The sequence below is a fragment of the Podarcis bocagei genome (assembly GCF_964188305.1).
Source record: "Podarcis bocagei genome assembly, chromosome: 1".
Taxonomy (NCBI): Eukaryota; Metazoa; Chordata; class Lepidosauria; order Squamata; family Lacertidae; genus Podarcis; species Podarcis bocagei.
Window position 1 is genome coordinate 76,013,933 of NC_138125.1, and position 24,152 is coordinate 76,038,084.

Consider the following 24,152-nt stretch of genomic DNA (forward strand, 5'->3'; position numbering starts at 1 on the left):
ATAATACAATTAAAATTTTATACCCTTGGAAATGGCATATTTTGGAAGAGGGTGCATTTCAGTGGGTGGCACTTCTGTGGAAAGATGCACAGTATTGGAGTAGCACATATCATTAGGGAATTATGATTCTGGCAGTGCTACAAAACACCAAACAGGATCAGCAATTGTGCGTTTAAAATCTAGTATTGTTAACAATATTACCCTCCATTAAAAATCATAAGAGGGCCTCAGAGCATAAATCAAAACACATCAATAATAAATAATAATATTATTATCAGACACATTAAAACTCTCCCAGTACCCCCCTCCACATAAATCTCAAAAACAGCAGTGGGATCCTGCTTCCATAATCATCCTATAGCAGATGTGGGCACAGAACCTATTTTTCTAGAAAAAATAGCAGTGTGTATGGGGGAGCCTTTTGCAGTCGAGATGTTGCTGAACTACAAACCCCATCAGCCCTGGCTATTGGCCATATGCTTGCTGGGGCTGTTGGGAGTTGTAGTTCAGCAACATATGGAAAGCTAAAGGTTCCCTACACCTGTCCTATAGCAACAGATATACTACAGACTGCTCTACCAAACATTGGGAAGTTCCAAAGGTCTTACTGTGCATGTTACTCTTTGACAATAATGTTTTATTTCTTCGTTTACTTCAAAATGTGATAAGCCAGCCCTGCTGTGTTTGAGGGCCTTCATATTCATTCCGAGTGGAACCCTGAACTTCTGCCTGAAAGTCCTGGCTTGTTACCACTGAGACCAGACAGGACTTTGATCCGATACTGCAGGAGCTATAACTTTTTGTGACTGGACAGGAGGAGAAAAGAGTGATCTTACTGAATGAAGGGTATCTCGCACCAAACATGGCTTCTGTTTCAAAGTTTAAAACGATTTCAGAACTATCTTGAGGCAGTATTCTCAAATTTTCCCCTAATTGGTAGTGTGTAAAATGTCAAAGACTATCTGACTATTCAGGTTTAGCAATGAAAGCGCACAGGCTAATTGTGAGGGCTGTTAGTGTGTGTGCTGGAAACTTGCTTCTACAGAAATGACTCCATTGAGAAGGTAGGCAGATTGGCATGCTCTGATTTTTGTCTTTGCAGCAATGATTAATACCTAAAGCAAAAAACAGTCCCACCCCACACCCCACTTCAGCACTTGAATTACTTGGTCAAAACAACTTGACAAGGGCACTCCTCTGCATATTTTAGGGATTTGGCTTCTTGCTTTCAAGGACATGGAAAGGAGTACAGCAAGGCTGTATATTATTGTCTCCCTGCTTATTTAACATATGCAGAATTCATCATGCGAAAGGCTGGACTAAATGACTAAACAACAACAACCCATCTTGCCTTAAGGGTGCCCCTCTGCAATCTGGAGTTGGCACTGCATGGCAGCAGAAACTTTCTGCCCCAAGGGGTTTTCTAACCCTTTCTCCTGCAGCTGCTGTCACCACAGACCAACCCTATGTCAATTTCAATGGAGTTTCATTCTAAATCAATATGTCTCTAGAAATAAAGTCATTGACATTTTAAAACTGGAAGTAAATAGTAAATATGCCATCCTGCTTTGCTTCCCACCCCTTTTATTTTGACACACAGATATGAGAAATTTGAAACTAAACACAATGACACCCTCTGGAACTCATGGTAAAGTTGGCCTTGGGCCTATTTGCATGTGCGCTCATGATGCTTACCATTATGCGCATAGCAAGAAGCCCAACTTTGAATCTTTAAATTAAAATAACTCTTACAAAGTTATTACACTGCACAGCGGGGATTACTGTGTTCCGTCTTACACGCCTGTGATGGATTTCTAAAACGCTGCATGTTCAGAGGGTAGGAAGTTGCGAATGCAATTTCTTGCCAGGATGTGAACACGTGATTCCGCACAAATGTGCAATACGTTTATTCTTTCCTTGATGCTTTCTTGCATTATTCATCACCATAGCACACCGTCCCTTTCAAACGGGAGTAGGGAACTGTTGCTGATATCCAGCTCCCATAATCCCTGACTATATGACATGAAGGCTGGAGCTGATGGGAGCGGAATCCAGCACAAGCGGAAGGGCCACTGGTTCCCACTAAATTACCTGCCAGTAAATTTACTTATGCGTCGAAGCACTGGCACAATACCCTCCCTTTCACTTTAAAACGCCCTCAGCCTCGAGGTGAAAGTCGACTAGCTCTAGCTTGGCGCCAGGCGCTCAGATGTTGTCCATCACAAACGTTGCCATGGCAAAACGCAAGCATTAAGTTAGTGCAGAGCAGACCGCCCTTCCACCTCCCCACCCATTGTTTCCTTAAACAGCTCCTGCTCCTTTAAATGCCGCGGCGCGTTCCAGCGCCTCCCTCGCTCCACCGGACAAGCCCCGCCCACCCCACTCCTCTCGCCTCGCCCCCTTTCCCGCATCGGAGAATTCTCTCGCGCTTAGAGCGGTCCCGCGCACGCGCGGCGAGCGCGAGCTCTCCCACCTTCCCCACGCTCTGATTGGCTCATCCCCTTTCTGCCGGAAAGTCAACATGTCCCGCGTGTGGAGCAGCGGCCGCCGCTAAGCCTAGGCCAATCCGAACGGCTCTTACTGCGCGCGGCGCTGTCGCGTCGGCCAATGGGAGGCAGCCTTCTTTAGGGCGGCGCAGCCCCGAGTGAGTCGGAGTGAGAGGATCAGCCTGGGCGCTGCTATTGCGGGCGTGAGGAGACGCAAGGGCCGGGCCAGGTGAGTTGGGGATAGCGGGGGCTGGGCCCGGGCGAGGCGGGGCGCAGCGCGGAGCGGGCCTGTTGTTGTGCTGCTGCTGCTGCTGCTGCACACCCGGGCTGAAGGGCGGAGAGGAAGGCGAGCAGGCCCCGTTGTGCTGCCGAGGCCCGGCTGACGGGGGAAAACAGGCAGGGGAGCGGGTGGGGCAGTCCGGTCCCAACACGGGCACCATTTTAAGGAGCGGCCTCGGCTCTGGGCGCGGCGGAGCGGCTATTAAGGCTCCGAGATGCGGCGCTTCAGCGAAGGGGCGGACGAGGCGCTTCCTCGCTCTCTGGCGGCGATTCTTCACACGGGTTGCCGAGGCGGATGGGAGGAGAGCCGCTTTTTTCCGCCGCCTCAGGGCGGACCCCGGACTCATCCACACACGCGCGTATCGCTTCCTCTCTCTTCCGTACCTCTTCTCGGCCATGTGCTCTGCGATTTCTCTTCCCGTCCTGCTGTCTAAGCCACGCCGCTTTAAAAATGGCTATCTGGGAAGGTGTGCCGTGGGAAACGGGGGCGGGAGTTGCGGTGCGGGGAAGTCAGTTGGCGCCGTGTGTGCGCGCCTTATGAAAGGCTTGTCGTATAGATAAACACCGTGAAAAGCGCCCCCCTCTTTTTTTCTCCCGATGTAGGCCCTGCAGTATGTAACCTGGCAGGCCCTTGTTTTTCCTGCCAGCGCCCTCTAGTCACTGCTCCTCTCTTCCTCTCAGCCTCCCCCCCACCCGCTGTATAGAGAACACATAGTTTTGTTCCTGCCCGAGGGTTTCTTACTGCAAGTTCTGTAACGGAAGCCATAATTTTCCTTTGTGGTTTGGCATCGCTACTTGTAGCTCTTATTGCAGGGGCCGCACCATCTTCCAGGCTTGGAAAGATAATTGACTGGCACTTGATGCAAGTTTTGAAAGAGTCTGATAAATGCAAGACCTTGGGGACGCAAGTTTCATCATGCTGGATTGGTCAGTCAGCTCGGACAAACTTTTAAATGTAACACTTAGCTGATCAATGTGAAACTCAGTCAAAAAAAAGAAAGAAAGAAAAGAAAAGGGGGGTTGAGTCAGTTTTAAACTTACTGCACAGAAACCCATTCCTTCAAAAATAGGTGGCATTGTGGAAGATAATATTCAGTAATGAATTGTGTACACAATAACAAATAATCCACTTTTGGAAGGCTCCCAAAATATAGACACTTACCAGCAGTTTTCTTTAATTATTTTCGACTGACAGTGTAGACGGTCTCTTAAAATGCTCTTGCTTCTTAGGTATAATTCTTTGCATACTTGACTGGCTTCTTAATATGTATGTACTATTGTAACTGATGGGGCAAGGAAGAAAAGAAAGAACTGTCAGTCCTTTGTTGAAAACCAAATTAATATTGGTTGGAAACTAAATTATATTTTGCTTACAACATGCTGTCAGTTACTCTTTGAGATAAAGTGGCTAATTTTGTTGCATTGCAGTAAAGACAGATGTAAGTTTACATCTTCCGCTAAACATGTGCATATGATCCTTAAAAAGCCTAGTTCAAACAAGCCTTTGTTGGCTACAAATTCCGCTAGGGACATTGCAGAAAATCTGTCTCAGTTCTACACGTTTACAAAAGTAATTCTGAAATGAGTAAGCAAATGAAATTAGTAGATTTCAGGAATCTTGTTGATCACCATGTTGTTGGTTGGTGGTATTCAGGACAGTTACTGTGAAGGACTATGGCACTTACATAACAATAAGTATAACTTGAGGACCGAGTTGTGTTCAGGATTTCCATGAGTAGAACTCCCACCATAAGATGATCCCATCAGAGGAGGGAGTGGAAGCAATTCCTGCCAATACTTCCATTCCTCTGTACCACCTGAATATTCTGCAGAAGGTTGGGAGCCCCTCCAAAACATGGTGGGAAGTGTTGTGAGGAGCTGGAGGAAGAAGGTCCCATCTGTAAATGGAAAGAGCCCTTCCATTCACAGTAGGACAATTCACTACACAACGTGTTTTGTTTGTGGGTCTGCTTTATAAAAGGTTTGAAATATGGTCTTGTTGACTGATAGCTAATTTAATATACATTATAACCATAATCCTACAGATTTCTGGCAATTCACCTTGCTGAAATACTTCTGCAAGTGTTTTTGGAATTTGTTGGCTGTTGCTGAAAACATGCTTATAAAAGCATTGTGTTCTACCTCACATGACTGAGAATTTGGTGTTAATACACATTGTCACTTACATTCTTCTTTAAACTACTTTGTGTAGTTTAAATGTTATTCTATGGATATTTTATTTATTGTATTTATTTTTATTATTTATTGCATTTTATGTCCCATCTTTTTGTCCAAGGAGCTCAAGGTGGCCTACATGGTTGTCCCTGCTCCTCAAATAATTCCCGCAACAACCCACTGAGCGGCGGTGACTAGCCCACAGTCACCCAGTGAGCTTCATGACATAGTGGGGATTTGAACCCTAGTCTCATGGGTCCTAGTCCAACACTCTATAATCACTATAACACACTGGCTGTCAGTGTGGATAATGATGGGGGAAAGTCAAAGTAGAATTTAGCATTCCATCAATGAAACAATCTATTGCTGACTGAATTGGTCAAACTTTGTCTTATTATTTGATAGCATCTTCACGTAAAGTGCCTTTATTTTTAATTTTGTCCCATATATTGACCATTCAGTAAACTTTAATTCAACTACCTTTGCAGGCTACATATCTTTAGAGGTTGCTTATAAATTGTGATTATGGTTAAATATTCTGATGTTTGTCTTCTGGGCTTCTAAGTGGTACTTCTAATATTTTATATCTTTGAAGTAGGCATTTTGCTCTGTAACAGAGGTCATAACTACGTGTTGCACATGACACAGGACTGCTGCCAAAAATTGCAGCCCCATATCAAGTTCTTCTCTCCCCGCCATCCTTCATCCATATCCCATTTAATGCAGTCATTACATTGTCTGTCACCTCCCCACCCTCCCAGCTAATGCCAGTAACATGCAAGGCAGAAACTCAGAGTATTATATTGTCACAACATGGAATAAATTATCCTAAATGGGAAGACAGGGAGAACTTGAGAGAGAGGACTCTTTCAGCAGCCTCATATTGGGTGTAAAGTAAAGTTTTAGTATTGTTGCAGTAACTGTTGCTTTTATCACTCCTGCATGTTTTAGCTGTTTTCTTAATCTTTCTGACCATAAGTCAGAAATACTTCATCTTAAATTTATGAAACAGTGAGCTGGCCCAGATTTGTGATGAATAGCTTTTTCCCAAATGAGTGGCTCTTTCAGATTTTTGCTCTTACCTGCTTTTCAGTTTGTCATGTGATCTTGTGGGCAGAAGTAGGTAAGAATCTACAAAAGTAGGTAAGAATCTACAAGTAGTAATCTGGGTGATTTGCAGTAGATTTTTAAGAGTTTCTTTGTCAACAATAGCAACAACTTAAATCTCCACCATATTTATCATTGTTAAACCTTGCTAAAATGTAACCAAAATATATTTTGGAGAGTTTTGATATTGTGTATCAGAGGTGGAGAAACACTTTTTTTCTCATGGGACATTGATTCACAGGAAAGAAACAAAAAAAGAGCCAGAGTCCAGGGTGTTTCCTCCCTCCAGGCTCCCTTCCCATGCAGCACCACCAAGGCTTCAGCAGAATCACTTTTCAGCCATTACACACTGTGCACATGAACTCTCTTAAAAGGGGTGGGTGGGTGTTATGCCACTGTCCAGCAGAAGCACCCAACCAGTTGCTTTCCTTGCAGAGCTTTCACTTGGGAAGGGCTGTTTTCTCTCTCTCTCTCTGTGTGTAAAAAGATAACACTATTGCCAGACAATGAACAAGCAAGAGACAATAGTTTTCCATTTCTTCTGTAGAAAATCCAGCTGTGAGAAGAGGAAGCGTCCTTCCTTCCCTGTAGGCTCCTTACCCTAGCTCAACAAAGCAGTGGACCTCTCTCCTGTAGACTGTCTTCCTGCACTTGTCTTGAACAAGCTGGCAACAGATCTGTGAGGCCTTTTTGGCTCTCTCTAACTTTGACCAGCATCATGCCAGCCTGCCTTCGTTCTCTGAGCAAGACTGCTGCAGCTCCATGTGGGCTTTTACTTCTTTTACTTCCACTTCACCTGTCATGATTCCGAGTATTTTCCCTCTGGGGTGACTCCCTACCCCGGCAAGGTGACAGTTGACCTGTATGTGCTTTCCAGCCCTTTCCTCCTTACTCTGGCCTACATGCATCCTTTGCCAGAGCCATATATTGTGGCTACTGCAAAGATACTTCCCATAAGTTCTGATCCTTAGTGTGTCCCCCCCCCACACATTTTTTCAGGAAACAAAATTTGGATGAAATTGCACACTGGTTTGTCTTAAATTCAGAGTGGAGCAAAGGGAAGAGCATGAGTCTGATACTCATGCTTGTAATGCCAAAATATGGTTTGATGCTGACCTGCTACAATATGACATCCAAGTCACTTAACTGTAGTCATATGGACAATTTTCTAAAACCACGCTCCAGACTATATATGAGTATACTTTCTGGGTATATATGAATTGACCACCCACTTGTCAGTTCTGATGTCATGACATCTTCAGCTGATGAACTGTTCATTTCTGTCTACATAGAATTCTGCCAATGCATAACAGAATTCCCTACCTGTCAGCTGCTATCACCGACCCAATAGGGCAGAGTTTTCCAAACTGTGTGTCGTGACACATTAGTGTGTTGGCCGCAGTGTATAGGTGTGTCATGCTAAGACTCTCATAAGGGGTTAGTTTAACCTCTGGTTTGCTAATAAAACTGAATTACTGTGTCATGAAGTGATATGTGTCTGAAAAGTGTGTCACCAACATGAAAAGTTTGAAAAACTCTGCAATAGAGTGATGCCAGTTGATTGACAGATGGGTGTGGTTTTGGGGAGATAGCCTCTCAGACTAAGATTGACTTGCACGCCAAAGGTTCCCCATACGTGCCTGTGGCCTAGGCCATGACCCTCAAATGCATAACAATGACAATACGGCTTCCTTGCCTGGATGGAGGCATGTGTTTGTATAGAAACCCCCAACTTCTGTGTAGTTGGAATGTATCCCTACCGTACAAAGCAAGAGTTGCACCCATCATTTCACTCACTTTTGCTTCTGATCCTGCCCACAGGAGTAATTTCTTGAGTTTCTCTCTTCAACACTTGCCAATGATTCATTTTATTTATTTATTTACAAGGGAAAAATTGGAGGGAGGGGTGAAAAGCATGCTTAAGCACAAGTTCTTAAAGTTACATTTCTTAGAATGCAGTTAAGAGCAGCAACTCCTTGCAGATGTCAGTATAGAGCTATTTGATCTATATACATTACAAAAGTAATAGAGAATAGAGGGCAACTCTGCTATGTACAATGATGCATTTATTCAAGCTGTAAGTTCATTTAAGCTTTTTTCAAAAATTGTGATTGGCTAAATAAGTTCTACCTCTAGTATTGCAAAAATGAAATATATGAACTATAACGTAGGGATTTTAGTTTATGCTACTGTTGTTTGGATGTTTGTTAATGAAGGGGGAAAAACCATATATCTTACACATTCTAGGATTGACTTTTAGTCTGCTAAGCCCAATTCAATAGGCTTTCAGTGGAAAATAACAGAGAGAAATGTATTTCAACTTCTAAAAGCAAGTCCATTCCATAATACAAGATGGTTGAAACCATTTTTAAATGTGATTCAGAAGTGGTTTATGCTGTAATTGGCTATTAGTAAAAATAATATACAAAAATAATACTATTCCATGAAAGTTGCTTTGGAAATATATCAGCATACTTTTAAATTCTTTGTATTGTTTTACAGGTGGATAAAAGATCTCGCAGATGGCAGATAACAGGTAGGTTCTGAAAAGTCCTGAAAATTATGGGTCTTTAAGAATTAGTGGCAAACGTTTTGCGCTTGTCTGATTGATGTGTGATCACTGACACATGCAGTGTTTTCGGCACAACCACTATGCAAATGGGGAGTTCCCTGGACTTGAGAAAATCTTTCCCTGGACTTAATAAAACATATTTTCTATACCGATTTTCTTTGGTTAAGACGTGGACCCTCTAATGAGTCAGGAGATGATCACCATTTATTAAGTTTATATCCTGCCTTTCTTCCCAGAGGAGCACTGCAAATGACAAAACAGCAAAACAACACAATTGAAAAGCATTAAACATTTCTGAAAATATATAATTGAAAATGTTTCTGCTTTTTTTTCTTCTAATCTGTGTGAAATTGGTAGGTCTGTGTAGCCCCGTTACTGGGTCATGTTGTGTCAGGGAGTGATGGTCAGTTTATGGTGCATTGTACATTCTTGATACCCTTAAAACATAGAACATGTGGGTCCTTCCTACTAAGGGTTTTTTTTTTGTTTTGTTCTTAGTTACCCATGGGAAGCTTACTGAGAATTTTTAGAACCTGTGCTTCAAATTGTGTACTAGCGTTATAGCCAAACTACTATTCACAAAGCAAGAGAGGAAGAATAGTTCCTGAAACAGTAGTGGTCCAACTTCTTGGCAGGTGTATAAAAATCCAACTGAAAATATAAGAGTGCAACTCTAGGGTACAGTACAGTTAAATATGCAATTCCTCATGTTTTATGATGTGTTTCCTTCTGGTCTTAATTAGAAATGTGAAGGCCGGTGGGAAGGGGTGTGGCTTTGAGCTATGGAATGGAATGCAGTCCTGCACTGGAGTGGCAGGCGGAGCTCATTCTGTCTTAGGTAGGCACACTAGGTTTCGTTGCTCCTGCCCTGGCATACCACAAACTTCTGATTTGTCTGTCTCTTGAGGCATCCATACTGTGTGCCATAGGAGCCAACTCCTAAGGAGCAAGATCCCTTCAGCCCCCTCAGTAAAATATTTGAGGGGGCCATCCCCCCTCCCAGTGGAGGGGCATTGCTATTCAAATGATGTATGTGAGCCACATCCAGTTTTAGAAACTTTGATATATAAGATAGGTGCCAAATAGCTCTTTAAACCAGGGTTACAGTTTAATTTTCTCCAATTGCCCTTTCAAGTTGGAAATTTAGAAATAGTGATTCCTAACCAATGAAATTCTCCTGGCAAGCTGTTTGGAAATATGTGTCATGGGAATCTTTCCACACACACCTAGAATGCAGTATAATTCACCTAACAGCATCTTTAGCCTTTATCCTGTGTACAATCTTGGCAAAAGTAATGGAAAATTGAAAATCTGATTTATTTTTAAGTGCCTATTGTACAAGTTCATTTGAGTGTCAAAACTGCCAACAAGAAATTGATATCTTTACTAATTTTTAAAATACCAGTTTACATTGGGTTGGATCCAGAACTTATCCTGCCATGAATAGAAGGGCAGCCCTTTGGAACAATGGACTACAGAGGAAAGGAGGAATCATTAAAAGTTCTGCTTTTTAGTCCTTCTCCCAACAACTCAGTTTGAGTGGCATTCCAGTGAGCATTACCCTGCATCCACCCCATTTACCAAAGCTTACTTGATTTAAGTTATATTATATTATGCAAATATCTCTCAAATATGTTTTTGCAGTAAAACAGAAGATGTTGCCTCAGATTCTGTGGAAGCTGCTAAAGGTACCGGTGATAAAAAAGGTAACTGATTAAAATACTATGTTTCAAAAGTATGTTAAAATACAGAATGAGTGTGTGGTTAGGGTTTCCAGAGATTGTTTTTATCCCTTTAAAAGCTCTGAAGGTGAGAGAAATTATGCTGCTGCTGTGCATCCTATCCTGGTTTTTGTGTATAACTCCTTCCTGCACCTCTTCCTGATTGGGTAAAAGTTATGTTTTAGTGGACAGAGATGGCAGAGCAGCAGGAGCTGTGACCACTGTCTTAAAGGGTATGCCAAGAACTTCCTTGTGCCTTCTGTTATGTTGCATATACATCAAAGGTCTAAATCAGAAGGTTCTTGAAGACTTCTCGCCAGGTTTGCACATTTTCTCTGGAATTCATATCTTTTCAGGAAATGAGATAAAATCTTCATATTTGGGCAACTAGTTGATGCTGGGTATGAATAGGGATGGTTCTTTAATCCTGGTCCCAGAGTAAGAAATCTGTTTTGATTACATGTTCTGTTTTGTGCACTGGGCCTTCAGGGATAGAATTGCTTAAAATTCCAAAGAAATGCAGCTTAAGTTGCTGGGGACAATAAGGGAACTTGAATGAATGGGTAGCTTTTGACCTGTACTTTGTACCTCTGAAGAACTTTTCTTCAATGTCACCTTATTTCCATCATCCACAGCTTTTGTAATTTGAACATCTTATATTTCCAGATAGATTCATTGTTCCTTTGGGAGCACAATACCCTATCTAAGAATTCCCTGGTTTGAATTTTATGTGGAAATGATGCCAAAATAAATGCCTAATAAAATTATACCGTTATAGTGAGATTTGTTTAAACTCTTCTTTTACAGAAAAGTTAGCAGACCAGGTAATGCAGAATCCACAAGTCTTGGCAGCTTTACAGGAGCGACTTGATAATGCACCTCACACTCCTTCCAGCTACATTGAAACGTAAGAATGAGAAACACCACTTGTCACAAGTAAAAGATTCACTGGTCCAAAAATGCACTTGCCACTATTAGGTACATTTGTTAATTTGATTTGGCAAGCTCAGCCTGAGGTTAAGGAAAGCCTCCAGCCTTAGAGAGGGACAGGAAATTTCTCTGAATTCTGGAGATACTTGGAAAGTAGTGAAAATCTTATTATGTGGAGGAAGCTAGATGCTGCTGCTATGTAAATTCTAAATAATTTTGTTCCTAGCTTACCAAAAGCAGTAAAAAGAAGAATTGATGCCTTGAAACAGCTTCAGGTGAAATGTGCCCATATAGAAGCTAAATTTTATGAAGAAGTTCATGATTTAGAGCGAAAATATGCAGCCCTGTACCAGCCTCTCTTTGATAAGGTAAGGCATGTAAATTTCCTTGCAGTCTTAACTAATATTAGTGGAACTATGCTTCATCTTCCTGTAATTGTAACAGCTCCTATCATTGCGAGGGGGCTAAAACTGGGTTGTTCTTTGCACTGCGTGGTTGCTATTTTATTTCTGTCATCTATATCATGAGAACTTGCATATAGCTATCCGAAGTGTTCTCAAAGCCTGACTACAGTGGTGCCTCGCAAGACGAAATTAATTCGTTCCGCAAGTTTTTTCTTCTTGCGAGTTTTTCGTCTTGCGAAGCACGGTTTCCCATAGGAATGCATTGAAAATCAATCAATGCGTTCCTATGGAGACCGTCCGGGGACAGAGGGGAAGCACCGCGGGCCTTCCCCTCTGTCCCCGGACCTGTTTTAAAGCAAGGGAAGGGGCAGCGGGGAGAATCGCTTCTCCCCGTTGCCGCCCCTTGGTTCAAAAGGGGTCCGGGGACAGAGGGGGAGGCGCGCGCGCGCCTTCCCCTCTGTCCCCGGAGATTGCAGGGTTGGCAATGGGGAGAAGCGATCTTCTCCCTGCTGCCCCTTGCTTCAAAAGAGGTGCGGGGGCAAGCTTCGTTTTGCGAAGCAAGCCCATAGGGAAATTCGTCTTGCGAAGCAACTCGAAAACGAAAAAACCTTTCGTCTTGCGAATTTTTCGTCTCGCGAGGCGTTCGTCTTGCGGGGCATCACTGTACTTAGGTGTGTGTTTAGCATGTGTTGACAAAAGGGAGGTGAGAACAATAGGCAGAGTGGTCCCTCTAAGACAGCTGCTAGATATATAAAACTAATGTTCCTGCTGTTAGTAGCCTTTACCTAAAGCAATAACTATATTAGGGCTTTACTGTTAAGTCTTAATTCTATACTTACTTATTTTGGCATTTAGAATACTGGTATTCATTTATGGTATAGTTATTCAGGATTCCTCTGATCCTGGTCAATTTCATGTTTGAACTGTTCAGCAGCTACACAGCTGTAATCTGCACTTCATTTTCTCTTTTTAGGCATTATAGTGTATTTAGTTTTTGTTCAGCTAAAGTAACTGTTTTCTTTTCTTTTTACTTTAATTTACAATGTTCAAAGGATATTTGTTGCCCTGTACCTTGGTTAGAGTATCTAAAATACCAAAAACCTAAGTCACTCTCAGATATTGTTTGATGATAAAGTCATTTGGGTGTTAGATTTAAAAAAATGAAACATATTCCTAATACTTCTGAGATAGTAGTTTATACAGTTCCTTAACTCATTTGAGCATACAATGGGAACCACCATTGTTGATCCATTTTCCACAGCACTCTCCAGTGCTCTTGGATAACCTTAGTATGTTCTAACTTCTTTACAATTTTTATACTAATTACACAGAGAAGGGATTTTATCACTGGTGGTGCTGAACCCACAGAGGCAGAAGCAGAATGGCACAGTGAAAATGAGGAGGAAGAAAAACTTGCCGTAAGTAGAATTTGCTTCTGAACACAATTACTAAAATAATTTAAGCTGTGATGTGTAATATTTCTAGTAAGCTCTTCAGAAAACCTAATGAAGTGATCTAATTAAAATAATACCTGTCCTAGCAGAGCACATCATGAGCTTGAGTTACCAAGATATTTAGCAGTTTTTCTCTTTCTATAGCTGCATATAATAGCTGCATGCCTAATGAAATTGGCCAGGAACCTGCTTTGATCTAGTCATTTGCACTGTTCGTAACCTGTTGACAGCCTCTTCTGCTAATGGGTTCCATTCCAGTGCTACAGTAACACCCAGGATGAGAAAAAGCAGGCATTTTTTGCATGTCTGTTATCTTCGTTTTGGGGACACGTCATTATTGATCTATTTTATTTTTGTCTTTCCTGCCTGCTTTTCAGCAAAAGGTTCAGGACGGGTTACAGGAACTCAAAAGCAGTAGTTTTATTCAACACATTTTAGGGAGGATACAAAAAGATAGGGTACTTGATGCACCTGTGTTGTAAGGGAGCTTCACATTCTTAGGATCATCACTGAGAAAGCCCTCTCACAAGCTACTGCTGCCAGAACCTGTGAGATTGGTGGATCTGCGAGAGGGCCTCCTCCAGTGATCTTAATCTCTGAACTGCTCTAAAAGGGAAATATTCCCCTATTTTTTATTACTGTGTCTGCATGCCTCCTGAAATTCTCCCAGTTGAGTTACAAAGTATGAAAGAGTTCAGGTTTGGAAACCTTAGTGCTTTATTACTGTATAGTGGGTAGGGGGCATTCTGGAGAGTAAGAAAATGAAAATGTGTCCTTGTTAAACTATTTTTAGATGCTGTTTTTGTTGTTTTTTAAATTAGAGACTAATTTACTTTTGCATACCCTGGAACTCTCCAGAATATGGAGAAACCATTGCCTCATTTTTTTTAGGGCAAGTGTCCCGGGGGTGGGGTGTCATTTTGTTTCCAAACTGATAGGCGCAAAACCACCCAAGGTTATATTTTCACCCATCATAGCATTTAACAATTAATAATAAACAAAATACACAGTCACAGTACATACATTTCAATGATATATATTGAGAAGTTATACAAATTTACTTAAATCTTCTCAGAATCCATAAATCACCATGTGTCAATGAGGTATAATGTATGACCCAAGCTGTTTACTTGTGTAATAAAGCAATACCAATCTGTGTTAAAATTGCTATTTTTGCCTCTTATAGCCCTTAGCCTCACAACCACCCAAGTTTTGTTTTAGATGCAAATACTTTTTATAATGACAATGTTTCTGCATTAAGAACATTAAAAGAACACCTAGGAAATGGGGCATTTGCATTTTACAAACAACTTTGAATTTATTTGTTGACTAGCTTCTGGCCAAAACCTTTAAAGAAGTTTCTCTCTTTTCTGTTATTAGGGAGATGTGAAAAATAAAGTAGTAATAGAAGAAAAAGAAGCAGGAGCAGCTGAAGAGACAAATCCCAAAGGAATCCCAGATTTTTGGTTCACAATATTTAGAAATGTAGATATGCTGAGTGAATTAGTACAGGTAATGCCTATAAAAAGGATGTTTGTTAATTAGTGTTTTTACATGTCATGCTATCTCAATTCAAATACCAACTGATAGTGATAAATACGAACAGGAAAGGGATCTGTGACAGATTTGCCTGCAAATAAGTATTAATCAACATGTGTTCTGGTTCACTCATCACATTAAAAGAGTATTGCTCATGCTGCTCAGAAGTCCTCACTTCACTTGTCTCCCACTTCTCGCTTCAACAGACCATAAGCTTTGACTTGTACTGTTGTCCAAACCTGCTTTCATGGGTTTGGACTACAAAACAAGTCTAGGCTTCTTCCAGCATGTCAAGAGTCAGGAAGCAGGAAAACGGACTTTGGGGCAGCCTGCATCAGCACATGTATGTGTGAGCCCAGGCCACTCTCATGCTGTTTGTTAGAATTTTGCTGGGCTTTTCTAATTACTTTACAACTTGCAGATTTCAGTAAGCTACTTCTGTCCCTGTTTTGGCCTTTTCTTGATTTACCTTCTCCTTATTTGCTGTCTTGGTGTTGTCCAAAAATTGGGGTCTCTCATCTCTCCTCTTAAATTAGTGCACACCTAATCGTATATCCCTCTTGACCTTCTGAGATACATTTATTATTGAGTCAACTGTATTGGGAGTGGGGGGGGGGGTTAGTGTGTTAGTAAACATATAGAGTTGGCTGAAGAACTATCTGAAGCAGAAACAGTTAACTTGAAATTGAAGATGTTAACTAAGTAAACTTGAGAACTTGCATTGGAGGCATTTGACTCTTTATGAGATGCCAGCCATTTCTTTCATCTTAATCATAGCTTTACCATTTTTGTTTAGGAATATGATGAGCCAATTTTGAAGCACTTGCAGGATATCAAAGTAAAATTTTCTGAGCCAGGACAGCCTATGGTTAGTATGATTTAACTTCTAAGAATTTAATATGATTTAACTTGTGAGGGGCATGGTATCCATTAATAGTTTGAGTGTGGAGGATTTCCATTTTTATCTTATTGTATCAAGTTTCACTTTAGAAGATGAACTTCTCAGCTGTATATCCCACTGGGGACTTCTTTATTAGATCAGGCATTAAAAACTACAGTTATAATAGCACCACCTACTGACAATTAATGAAACAATGTTTTAAAATAATATGAGCTTGTACTTGAATTAGGTCTTTTATTAATCCTTTATTGAAGCATGTTTCTTATATTGATATAAACTAAAACAAAAACTTTACCAGCAAAGAAACAAAATAAACAAAAATGGAGCAGGGAAGGAAAATAGGGAGAGATGTTGGTCAGTGTTCATAGGTTTTGCTCATTTTCAGTCTACGCGAGTATCATAAGCAAAACAACTGAACTTGGCAAGGGATAGAGTTCAGTATAGGTTTGGTAATCATTTATGTAAACTTAAGATGTGCCGCTAATTCATGTATGGTGAGTGAGTATAGGTTTCTTCTGCCATTGGTGGGTTGTTGGGACTGTATTTTAGTTTTCCTTTGTTGCAAAATGTTACATGCAACAACCAATAAAGTGAAACTAATCCATTTCTGCTGTCCTGGGGAAAGGTTCCAAAAAATAGGAGGATCCTTTTGTTCTGCTTCAAGGACCAAGTTAATACAATGACTCAAGAATTGAAAAACTAGACAGAACCACCTAATATGTGTTAAGAAGTCTTCTGTATCATTGCTTCCCCATCAAGGAAGATATTCTTAACATATTTGAACTAGTTTTAAACAACCTCCACAGAGCAAGGGAAGATGCAGATCTTTCCTGGTACCTCATTTAGAATGTTAATGGCATTAATTAGTGAATTAGGTTCTCTGGGAGCTGTTTCTGTTGGGCTGCATTCAGTGAAAGTAGCTAAAAATATATTGCTTAGTGGGCTACTTCAGAGAAACTATTCAGTAGTCCACTGCTCTTAGTGAAAAGTTTTGCCCAGTAAATAGAGTTTTATACTGTATTGATCTAATAGAAGCACTTGGAGGAAGTTGTGCTCAGTAGCATTACATGGCTTCACATTCAGAGAGTTGACCCCACATTATTAACAACCTCGGCTTTGATTTTCCTTGGAAAAGTTTTAAGTTGGTTACACTGCTCAGTCTTCTGTTAGTATCTTACATGCTGGGTTTGCATTTTACTTCTATTTATATGTTAAAGGATTAGAATTACCTTTTTAAGAGGGTGGGAGAAGCTTTTATCTGCTCTCTAGTGAGAACTAGCTCTAGTAATATAAACAGAAATCAGTGGCTGGAATAACTGTTCATATGGCATCCTGTTGTTCCTGGAAGTACTCCAAGCTCTTGACTTCACTTGGCACATAAGAGCAGTTTGCCATTAGAAAACTAAGCAATATGTGAGAGTTCTGTTAGAACATATTTAAGCTTCTGTTCTTTGAATGTGCTGTAGTGAAGATTTTATCCATATTGTGGTTACTTAAGTAAAGTTGTAATTCTCTCCTGGTTTTCAGACCTGAAATAAAGATAATTGATTTTGGATTATTTTTCACCAAAGGTTTTGCAGTTTCATGCTTTTCTTGAACAAGTTAGCAGTTAACTTCTCCTTGTGAATGAGCACCTGCACAGCAAACTGCCTCTGGCTCACGTGGGGGTGTTTGCCCTCCATTTTTCTTGTAGCTTGGAAATGTTAGCTGATTATTATTACAGTGGCAAGAAGGTGGAATAGGTAGCAACAGTACAAGTGAGTGGGGGAAATGCCTGGTGACTAGTTCTGAATTATTTCTTCAGTTGAGCAATATATAATCAAATAATTCATGTGATGATGTTCTCAAATGCTTTGACTCATTCTCTAAACCATTTTCTTTTTTTTGGGGGGGTGAATCTGATACTCTGCTATTCTTACCTGCCCTGCCATTGTTGCTGACTACAGCAATAGATAACCCTTGTGCTTTTAGATATGAACGTAGGATGTTTATGTCATTGTCCCCCAACAAAATAAAAAAGCAAAAAAATAAAAAAGCAGAACTTTGTACATAAGGTTGAAGTACTGTGAATAGCTGTAATACAAAACCTGTCAAGAAAACATATAGCACACTAATTGTTCCAAATTATTTATTGTGTGTGTTTATCTTATTCATGTTTTATTACATTTTAATAGAACAGTGTAAAATGAGACTGTTACAATGTAGGATCTGAACTTTTATTTTTGTAAAGGGTGCATTGCCAATATAGATATTGTTTACTAATAACACTTTATCACCTTCTGTCCGCCAAAAATAGTTAAGAGCTTTACAACAATAATGGATCTCTTTTAGTCTTTCACATTAGAGTTCTACTTCGAGCCCAATGACTATTTTACTAATTCGATTCTGACAAAAACCTACAAGATGAAGTCGGAGCCAGATAAGACGGATCCCTTTTCATTTGAAGGCCCTGAAATTGTTGACTGTGAGGGGTAAGAAAATATTCTTAAACATTTTTGAGCTTCTAGTCTGAAGTTTAAGGTACCATTATAAATATATGTGGTCAAAATATAAAATCACTCTGAAAGCACTTCTGTTTTTTTATGAAAGAATGTAGTATATTGGATCAGCAATCACAGAACTATTGCCAGTAGTACAAGTGAAAAGGATGGGGGGGTCTTAGAGGACCACAAGCTTAACATGAGTCAACAATGTGATGCAGCAGCAAAAACAAGCTGTTTTTCTGCCTTGGTCAGACCACACCTGGAGTCCTGTGTCCAGTTCTGTATCCCACAGTTTAAGATGGATGTTAACAAGCTGGACTACGTGCAGAGGAGGGTGGTCAGGATGATAAAGGGCCTTGAAACCCAACCTTACGAGGGACAGTTGAGGGAACTGGGTACGTTTAGCCCGGTAAAGAGGATACTGAGAAGAGATGGGATAGCCAGTATCTTCAAATATCTAAAGGGCTGTCACATGGAGATGGAGCAAGCTTGTTTTCTCTTGCTCCATAGCACCCAAACCAAAGGATTTAAGTTAAAAGAAAGTCCGGGATGGATTTACAGCTGTGAGTGGTTTGCATAGACTGGATGCTGAACCAAGGGGTCACCTTCTCAAAGGGGGGTGCCAGGTTTTGGGAAGTAGGTGCGAGGTTCTGACAAGGTCCTAGAGTCCTCCCTCCTCCTTTCCTCTTCCCAAAGTCCCATAAGCACCTGTCCAGAGCCTCATACCTCCCTCCCAAAGCCCGGTGCCTCTCTTTCCTGACTTTCGAGAATGCAGCGCGAGGGCTAGAGGGGACATCATGTTTTGGCCTTGCATAGGGGTCCACCACTGAGAAAAGAGATTCCAACTAAACATCAGGAAGAAGCTTCTTGACACTAAGAGCTGTTCAGCAGTGGAACGGACTCTCTCAGGAGCTGGTGGACTCTTGTTCCTTGGAGAGTTTTAAGCAGAGGTTGGATGGCCGTTGGTCATATATCTCATAGTTGAGATTCCTGCATCACTGGAGGTTGGACTAGATGGCCCACGGAGTACCTTTCAACTCTACAATTCTATGGCTCTTTGATTAAAGTATTAAATTAAACCTGGATCCATGGTTGTCTTAGTTGAGCAGAAAGGCATTTCTCCCTTCACTCCAGTGTCCATGTTGGTAGGGGGAGGGACCAGGAAAACTCCATTGTGGGGAACAGACTTCCCCTCATCTGTCTCTGGATCCATCCAACTAGCTTTAATTTTGGAGAGTCTGACCATTTTTTAAAAATCCGTCAACTACTAGAGTTTACAAGCAGGGCACAATGCAGTGAAAAATCACAATTCCACCTGCCATATCTTCTTGTTCTAGTTGCAGACTTTAGGGAAAGGGGATGAAAGCTGCAGGGAGGTCACTTTCCCACAAGCAGAACTTTAGGAGCTATTACACTCAAATAGGTTTATGTATTGGAATATTATGTCACACAATGTAGACTAACTCTAGCAGCAGTGCTAAAGAAAACTGCCGTTATCCTTACAGGACTTGACCACTGGCTTGAAAAGCTACCAGATGTTCAATGTGACACTCTCCTTTTTAAATGTCACTGACATATAAATTCTTCATCTCCAGATGTACTATTGATTGGAAGAAAGGAAAAAATGTTACAGTTAAAACAATAAAGAAGAAACAAAAACACAAGGGCCGAGGCACAGTTAGAACAATTACTAAACAAGTACCCAATGACTCATTTTTTAACTTCTTCAGTCCAATAAAAGGTAAGTTTGGTTAAATTTCATCTGTTTCTATTTAGGAATACTCATATTTATTTTAGCAAGCTATTTCCATATAACAAGCATGGAGAAAATAAACAAAGAATAGCAGTCTGTTAAGGCTGTTATTAGTTTTGTAAAAACTTTAGTATCAGGAGCCTGAGTATGTTCTAAGACAGTTTGTGGACCTATTTAAAAGTGGGATCCTGCAACAAAATGTGCCCCCTCTGTGTCCCCCAGCTCTAGCTAGCCTCTAGCAGGAGCTCTGTAGGTTTCATAGAGGGTGCCATTTCTCTTTTTTATGAAAGCTGAATCAAAATGGCTATTGCCATTAAGATACCACAGATGATACTTTTTGAACACTTATTTGCAAGAGATTTTTCTGGGAGCGGAGGGGTTATCCATACAGTTGGTGATCAAGACTTTGAAAAGTACCGTATTTTTTGCACCATAACACTCACTTTTTTCCTCCTAGAAAGTAAGGGGAAATGTCTGTGCGTGTTATGGAGGGAATGCCTACGGGTGGCGGGGGGGATCTGCTGCAGTCATGAGCAGAGGATCCATGGTTCCCCTTCCTTCCCTCCTCCGTGGCTCGCTTTGAAACAGCAAAGCGGGAGAAGAGCGACTGAGTGGGGAGAGAGGGGCAGAGAGCCTGCTTGCTTTAAAGGAGCAAAGCGGGTGAGGAGAGGAGCCTTCTCCTCTTATACCCCTCTTCTGCATTATTAACAGCATCCTTCTCCACCCACCCCACGCGTGTTCCTTGTCCCTTGAGTGCTTTTCCTTCCCTCCCCACTTAAAACGTGGTTACAAAGCACAGATCCACATGGATCTTCAGGATTTTTGCACTGGGTCACCCCAAATTCATCATCAGATCACATAGCATGTCCATGGCTACAGCTTGCACCAAAAAAATCACGCACCCACTGTTGCCTGGGGCCGCAGTGGTGCAAAAACGTGGTTACAAAGCATGGATCCACATGGATCCTCAGGATTTTTGCATTGGGCTACCCCAAACTCACCGTCAGATCACATGTCTGGCCACAAAAATCATACATCCAGTGTTTCATTTAGAATATTTTTTTTCTTGTTTTCCTCCTCTAAAAACTATGTGCGTGTTATGGTAGGGTGCGTGTTATAGAGCGAAAAATACGGTAATTTGAAAATCCTCCCTTACCTACCTTTTCATAGGTTGGCTTTTTTAAACAAGGAATTAGGCTCTTGACTTTGCATTAGGTGCTAGAGGAGATGAAGATAAAGGGGTTCTCTTCCTGCCTCAGTCTCTTCCAGTTACAGTCATACCTCTGCTCCCGAAGGCCTTGGGAGTCGAACGTTCCAGCTTCCGAATGATCGAAAACTGGAGTGAGTGTTCCAGTTTTCGAACTTTTTTCCACTATTGTTTCTGATGTACCTGCACAATTGGAAACCAATCAGAAGCCACTCCTTGGTTTCCAAATGTTTTGGAAGTCGAATGGACTTCTGGAATGGATTCCGTTCGACTAATGAGGTACAACTGTACTTTGAATCAGGTATGCAGGGAAAGAGTTAACCAGGTATTGCATACTCTGCTTACTTTCTTGATAGGCAGTGATTTTAAAGGGGAAAAAGGCCTTTAGTTGGTGAAACTTTTTTTAGGTAACTGATGGCCAAGATGTTAGATGTAGTAGGGATCCGAAACCTTCCTGCTGTCACTCATAAATCAGCAACATACATCTAAAATAGTTTAGGCTTCCAGCACATCTTATCTTGAAACATGTTACACACCACAAATTCAGCTACAATTATGAGCTGCCTTATTTTAGCTGCCTGAAAAAGGTATAAAGTTGTTTAAATATTGCATACCTGTTCCAGTTTTTACCACATGAGGGCTGTAGAGTTCTAAATCCAAATAACTGCATGGAAGATTAAAATTGATTTAATAGCCTGTGGTGATTAGGCTGCAGAGTTGACAACAGGGCATTCTGTGACTTGAAAAAAGCAATTATTATTAAAAATGCATCAGGATAGCATTGCTCATAATGACTTCAAGGGGATTTTACAGGTTTCTTTCTTGCTAGGAGAGCCCATCCTTCTTTAGCAAACAAAAACTGAAATATATTAACTTTTGCACTGCTCTTGTCTTGACAACTCGTGTGTCAGTGTTCAGTTTTTAAAAATCAAACCACAACATGATGCCAACTTTTTCTTGCATATGCTGACCATCAAAAGATTAAAATGATCTCCTTCTTTGCATATCACAAAGTTCTGAGTAGAAGGCTTGTCCATCCGTTCTGTGGGTGGGCATAGAGAGAAATCCATTTGTAAATTTAAAAAGGGAGTTTCTGGCTAGTTCAGCTGAAATTCTCTTTTCAGAATGTTTTAAATTTTGGAACACTCATGCATGCTTTGGGCAGGAAATAAGGATGGGGCTTCATGGGGCCCCGCCTTTTTCAGAGCTTGTTTTGCTATTGATGTCCCTTGAACCTCCAAACTGCTCTTTGAATCACCATGTTCAGAATCAACATTTTGAAGGGCAAAGTGGAAGGTAGCACTCAAGTGGTTGCTTTTTGTCTCTTGAAGCAGGAGATTGGTAACTCTGCAGAGCATGGTGCTCTCCAGATGTTTTGGGCTACAAGTCACGTCCGTCCTGGTCAAACATGGCCAAGAGTCAGGGATGGTGGCAGCTGTAGTTCAACACCATCTAGAGGGCATCATGCTATCTTTCCTAATGCAGCAGCAGCAGCATAAGAGCCAGTAAAATCATACTACTGTCTCATGCAGCCTTTCTCAATCTCAGCTCCCCAGATATTGTTGGACTACAACTCCCATGATTCCTAGCCATTCTGTCTAGCAGTCAGGGACAGTGGGAGTTGTAGTTCAAGAACATCTGAGGGCCCAAGGTGAAGAAAGGCTGGGCTAGTAACTATTCATACAAGCACAGGAGGGTTAAAAAGAAGTGGGGAAGTCTGTGTGAATTGCTGCTAGGAAGCAATGCAGTTGTGTAGGTTCATACATTCATTCTTCCATGTAGTTGCAACAAGAGGTATGAGCTATATGGGGGCAATTATAAGGCGGCTTATCATAGGGACCTAGATTTGAAATTCAGTTTTTATCTTCTGGATCAATGTATTACCATGTGGCTGGATCAGAAAGATGATGCTTGCATTTTAACTTTTGTATTATAGAAAGTATTTTGAATTCCCATTATTTGAGGTAAATGTGGGCTTGGGGTGAATAACTTTCCTTTCTGATGTTGTAAACATTCATCCTGTGTGAGTTTCAGTTCCAAAGCTGCATCTTTTGTGTTGAAAAGTGGCAGGGTGTGTTTTGCAAACTTCATTTTTACCTGTCCAATTTTTCTCACATGCTGTTTTGGCCCTAAGCTGTTGACCCAAGAGACAAATAAAAGGACCTAGTTGAAAGGATAAGCTTTGAAAATGGAGTCCTAGTTCTCCATTAGCAAAGACACCCAGAGAAAGCTAAGGATATTTCTTGCTCCATCTACATGTAACAATAGCTTTCACACTAGAACCTGCAGCAGGGTTGGGTTTTTAAACAGTTTAGACTGACTTCTTGTCTTTTTGTAGTTTCAGGAGATGGAGAATCACTGGTAAGTTAATTTTAATATTTTTATAGTCTGTTCCAGCCTTACCATTAAACATGTTGAGGTAGACTCTTTTCTGGCAACAAACTTCAAAGGATAGCTAATAATCAGTTGCTTAATATGGGTTGGCTCCTGAGATAGAATTGTGGATTTCTGCTCAAAACAGGTCTTCCCAGCCTCTTGTCTCCTTCAAAAGCTCCTTCTCAGGGTTGAGGGACCTTCCGGAATGGAGTTTGGTGGGACATTGTGGCGGGAGAAATTGCAACAAGACTGGGAAACTGGGAAAATTCTGTGGGGCTTTCTTGCATATGCAGGAAGTGCCTTTCTGCTCATGTATAACTTTTATCTGTGGCAGTGTACAATTTTATCGGCATCAGCTGTGGTCTTGAGCCATCTTGTGTTTTGTTGAGTCCTGTACTTAAACTCTAGTCACTGTTTTTGGACTGCAGGTACCACCCCCCGTGTGGAACTGCATACCCAATTCTTTTATTAGTAGTGCAAACAGTTTTCAGTAATAAACAGGAATAAATTTTATTTATTTGTTTAATATTTTCTTTTTTACTCTGCTGTTTTTCTCCTAAACAGTATTTTAACTTCCCATCTATCCTCTGGAGTTGATTGCTGATTGTTTCTGTACAGGGAGTTAGTATTTTTCCTGTATGTCAGTTTATTATTATAGAACAGACTAGCATCTAAAGGTCTGTCTGGTTCTTTAAAAATCGTTCTGACGTTGCCTGATGTACTATTGAAAATTGTCACACTGTTATAATTCATTGTTTGACTTCT

The 24,152-nt window shown here is 41.0% G+C and overlaps 1 protein-coding gene across 2 annotated transcripts in view; it reads left to right on the forward strand.

The window, feature by feature from the left end:
- The first annotated feature begins 2,556 nt into the window (after window positions 1–2,556).
- Window positions 2,557–24,152, forward strand: part of NAP1L4 (nucleosome assembly protein 1 like 4) — a 33,824-nt gene continuing 12,228 nt past the window's right edge. For both annotated transcript variants that reach the window (XM_081205345.1, XM_081205344.1), the window contains exons 1-11: window positions 2,557–2,715; window positions 8,550–8,583; window positions 10,264–10,325; window positions 11,148–11,247; window positions 11,497–11,638; window positions 13,006–13,092; window positions 14,509–14,640; window positions 15,464–15,535; window positions 17,900–18,039; window positions 19,647–19,792; window positions 23,350–23,372. In XM_081205345.1, the coding sequence (XP_081061471.1) occupies window positions 8,570–8,583; window positions 10,264–10,325; window positions 11,148–11,247; window positions 11,497–11,638; window positions 13,006–13,092; window positions 14,509–14,640; window positions 15,464–15,535; window positions 17,900–18,039; window positions 19,647–19,792; window positions 23,350–23,372 (918 nt within the window). In that variant the 5' untranslated portion in view covers window positions 2,557–2,715; window positions 8,550–8,569. The remainder of the gene's footprint in view (window positions 2,716–8,549; window positions 8,584–10,263; window positions 10,326–11,147; window positions 11,248–11,496; window positions 11,639–13,005; window positions 13,093–14,508; window positions 14,641–15,463; window positions 15,536–17,899; window positions 18,040–19,646; window positions 19,793–23,349; window positions 23,373–24,152) is intronic.